This window comes from Mastomys coucha, unplaced genomic scaffold, assembly GCF_008632895.1.
Source record: "Mastomys coucha isolate ucsf_1 unplaced genomic scaffold, UCSF_Mcou_1 pScaffold6, whole genome shotgun sequence".
Taxonomy (NCBI): Eukaryota; Metazoa; Chordata; class Mammalia; order Rodentia; family Muridae; genus Mastomys; species Mastomys coucha.
The window spans coordinates 105,785,665-105,787,335 of NW_022196912.1; the positions used below are offsets into that span (position 1 = coordinate 105,785,665).

Genomic DNA, 1,671 nt, shown 5'->3' on the forward strand with positions numbered 1-1,671 from the left:
CCCTCCATCCCACCACCACCCTTACATCTCCATCCCTCCATCCCACCACCACCCTTACGATCTCCAGCCCAGCTCTTAGTTAAAGTCTAGCTTCAAAGATAGATGGGAATAGTAGTCAATCTTAAGAAGCAAAACTTGAGTCAGGATAGAAAAAACAATTTTCGGGAAATAGGAGGAAATCTAGACAACTTTGATAAAATGTACATATGCAAACTAAACCCTAAACATAGCTCATTTTCAAAGATTCCTGCCACAATGAAACTTTGCCTTCCTGATACATAGAATAGTGCTTAAGACAGAAGAGTGCAAGGTATCTTCAAAATTAATGTGACCGGGGTTACATCATATTTTGATATTTATTGTAATGTTATATGATGGCTTAAGTTTGTCTAACTCATCTCTCTCTCTCATATTCTGTCTAGTTACCTAAACAAGAATAAATATCTGACAGCTATAGACAAAGATGCCTTTGGAGGAGTATACAGTGGGCCAACTTTGCTGTGAGTAAGACAAATGAATGGCTAATAGCTTCTTATTATTTTTCTCTTTTATTTTTCTGGAATGAAAGAGGTGTGAAGAGAGGTGATTCCATTACCTCTCCTAGCATCTCTAGACCATGACAAAGGCATCTCTTATAAAGGAAAACACATACATGGAGGGCTGGCTTACAGTTCAAAGGTTTAGTCTGTTATCATCATGGCAGGAAGTGTGTGTATGTGTGTGTGTGTGTGTGTGTGTGTGTGTGTGTGTGTCTATCTATATAACAAGTTCAAGTGAATAGAAAGTGAGGAGTCTGGGGATTGGCATTGGTTTCGGTATGTGTCAAAAGGAAGCCAGATGCCTCTTCTAGCCAGATGCTAGAGGAAAGGGAAATAAGGAAGTGGCTCTTCCTGGCAGACAGAAATCATTTCACAGATTCCTGAGGACTGTTGAAAGTATTCACCAGCAATCCTATAGTCCAGTGTGAGCTGAGCTAAGAATGTCATTTCTAGACATCTACCCTTTGGAGTTGAGCCCTAACAGTAACGATACAGGAGAGGCAGGGCAGTGGTGGCGCACGCCTTTAATTCCAGCACTTGGGAGGTAGAGGCAGGCAGATTTCTGAGTTCTAGGACAGCCTGGTCTATAGAGTGAGTTCCAGGACAACTTGGAACCCGCTCCAGGTATCAACCACAAGACAGGTCTAGTTTAATTTGGGGAGGCGGGCGGGGGGGGGCCTGGAAAGGGGTCTGGGTAAGGGAGTAGAGGCAGGCAGAGAACGAAAGGGGACAGAGAAGAACAGAGAAGGGAGAGAGGGAGGGAGGGAAGGAGGGAAGGAGGGATGGAGGGATGGAGGGAGGGAGGAAAGGAGGGAGGGAGGGAAAGACAGAAAGAGAGACAGAGAGGGAGAGAGGGAGGAAGGAGGGAGAGAGAGAGAGACAGAGAGAGAGAGTGAGAGAGAGAGACCCTGAGACCAGCAGGGACCATGTGTGAAGGGGAGGGAAGGAGAAGGGAGTAGGGGAGGGGAGTTGCTAGGTAACTGTTAGGCAGAGCCTAGAGGAAATGCTAACCAGGAGTGCTGGGAGGAGCCATAGGTACCAAGTGAGATTTGTCCTGGGTTCAAAAGCTAACAAGTACCAATCAGCCGGGCAGTGGGCAGTGGCGGCGCATGCCTTTAATCCCAGCACTTGG

General features: G+C 46.3%; 1 protein-coding gene across 1 annotated transcript in view; it reads left to right on the plus strand.

The window, feature by feature from the left end:
* Tshr (thyroid stimulating hormone receptor) overlaps positions 1-1,671 on the plus strand; it is a 125,033-nt gene that overhangs the window by 102,317 nt on the left and 21,045 nt on the right. Inside the window, exon 8 of the mRNA XM_031356411.1 lies at positions 423-500. Coding sequence (XP_031212271.1) covers positions 423-500 — 78 coding nt within the window. The remainder of the gene's footprint in view (positions 1-422; positions 501-1,671) is intronic.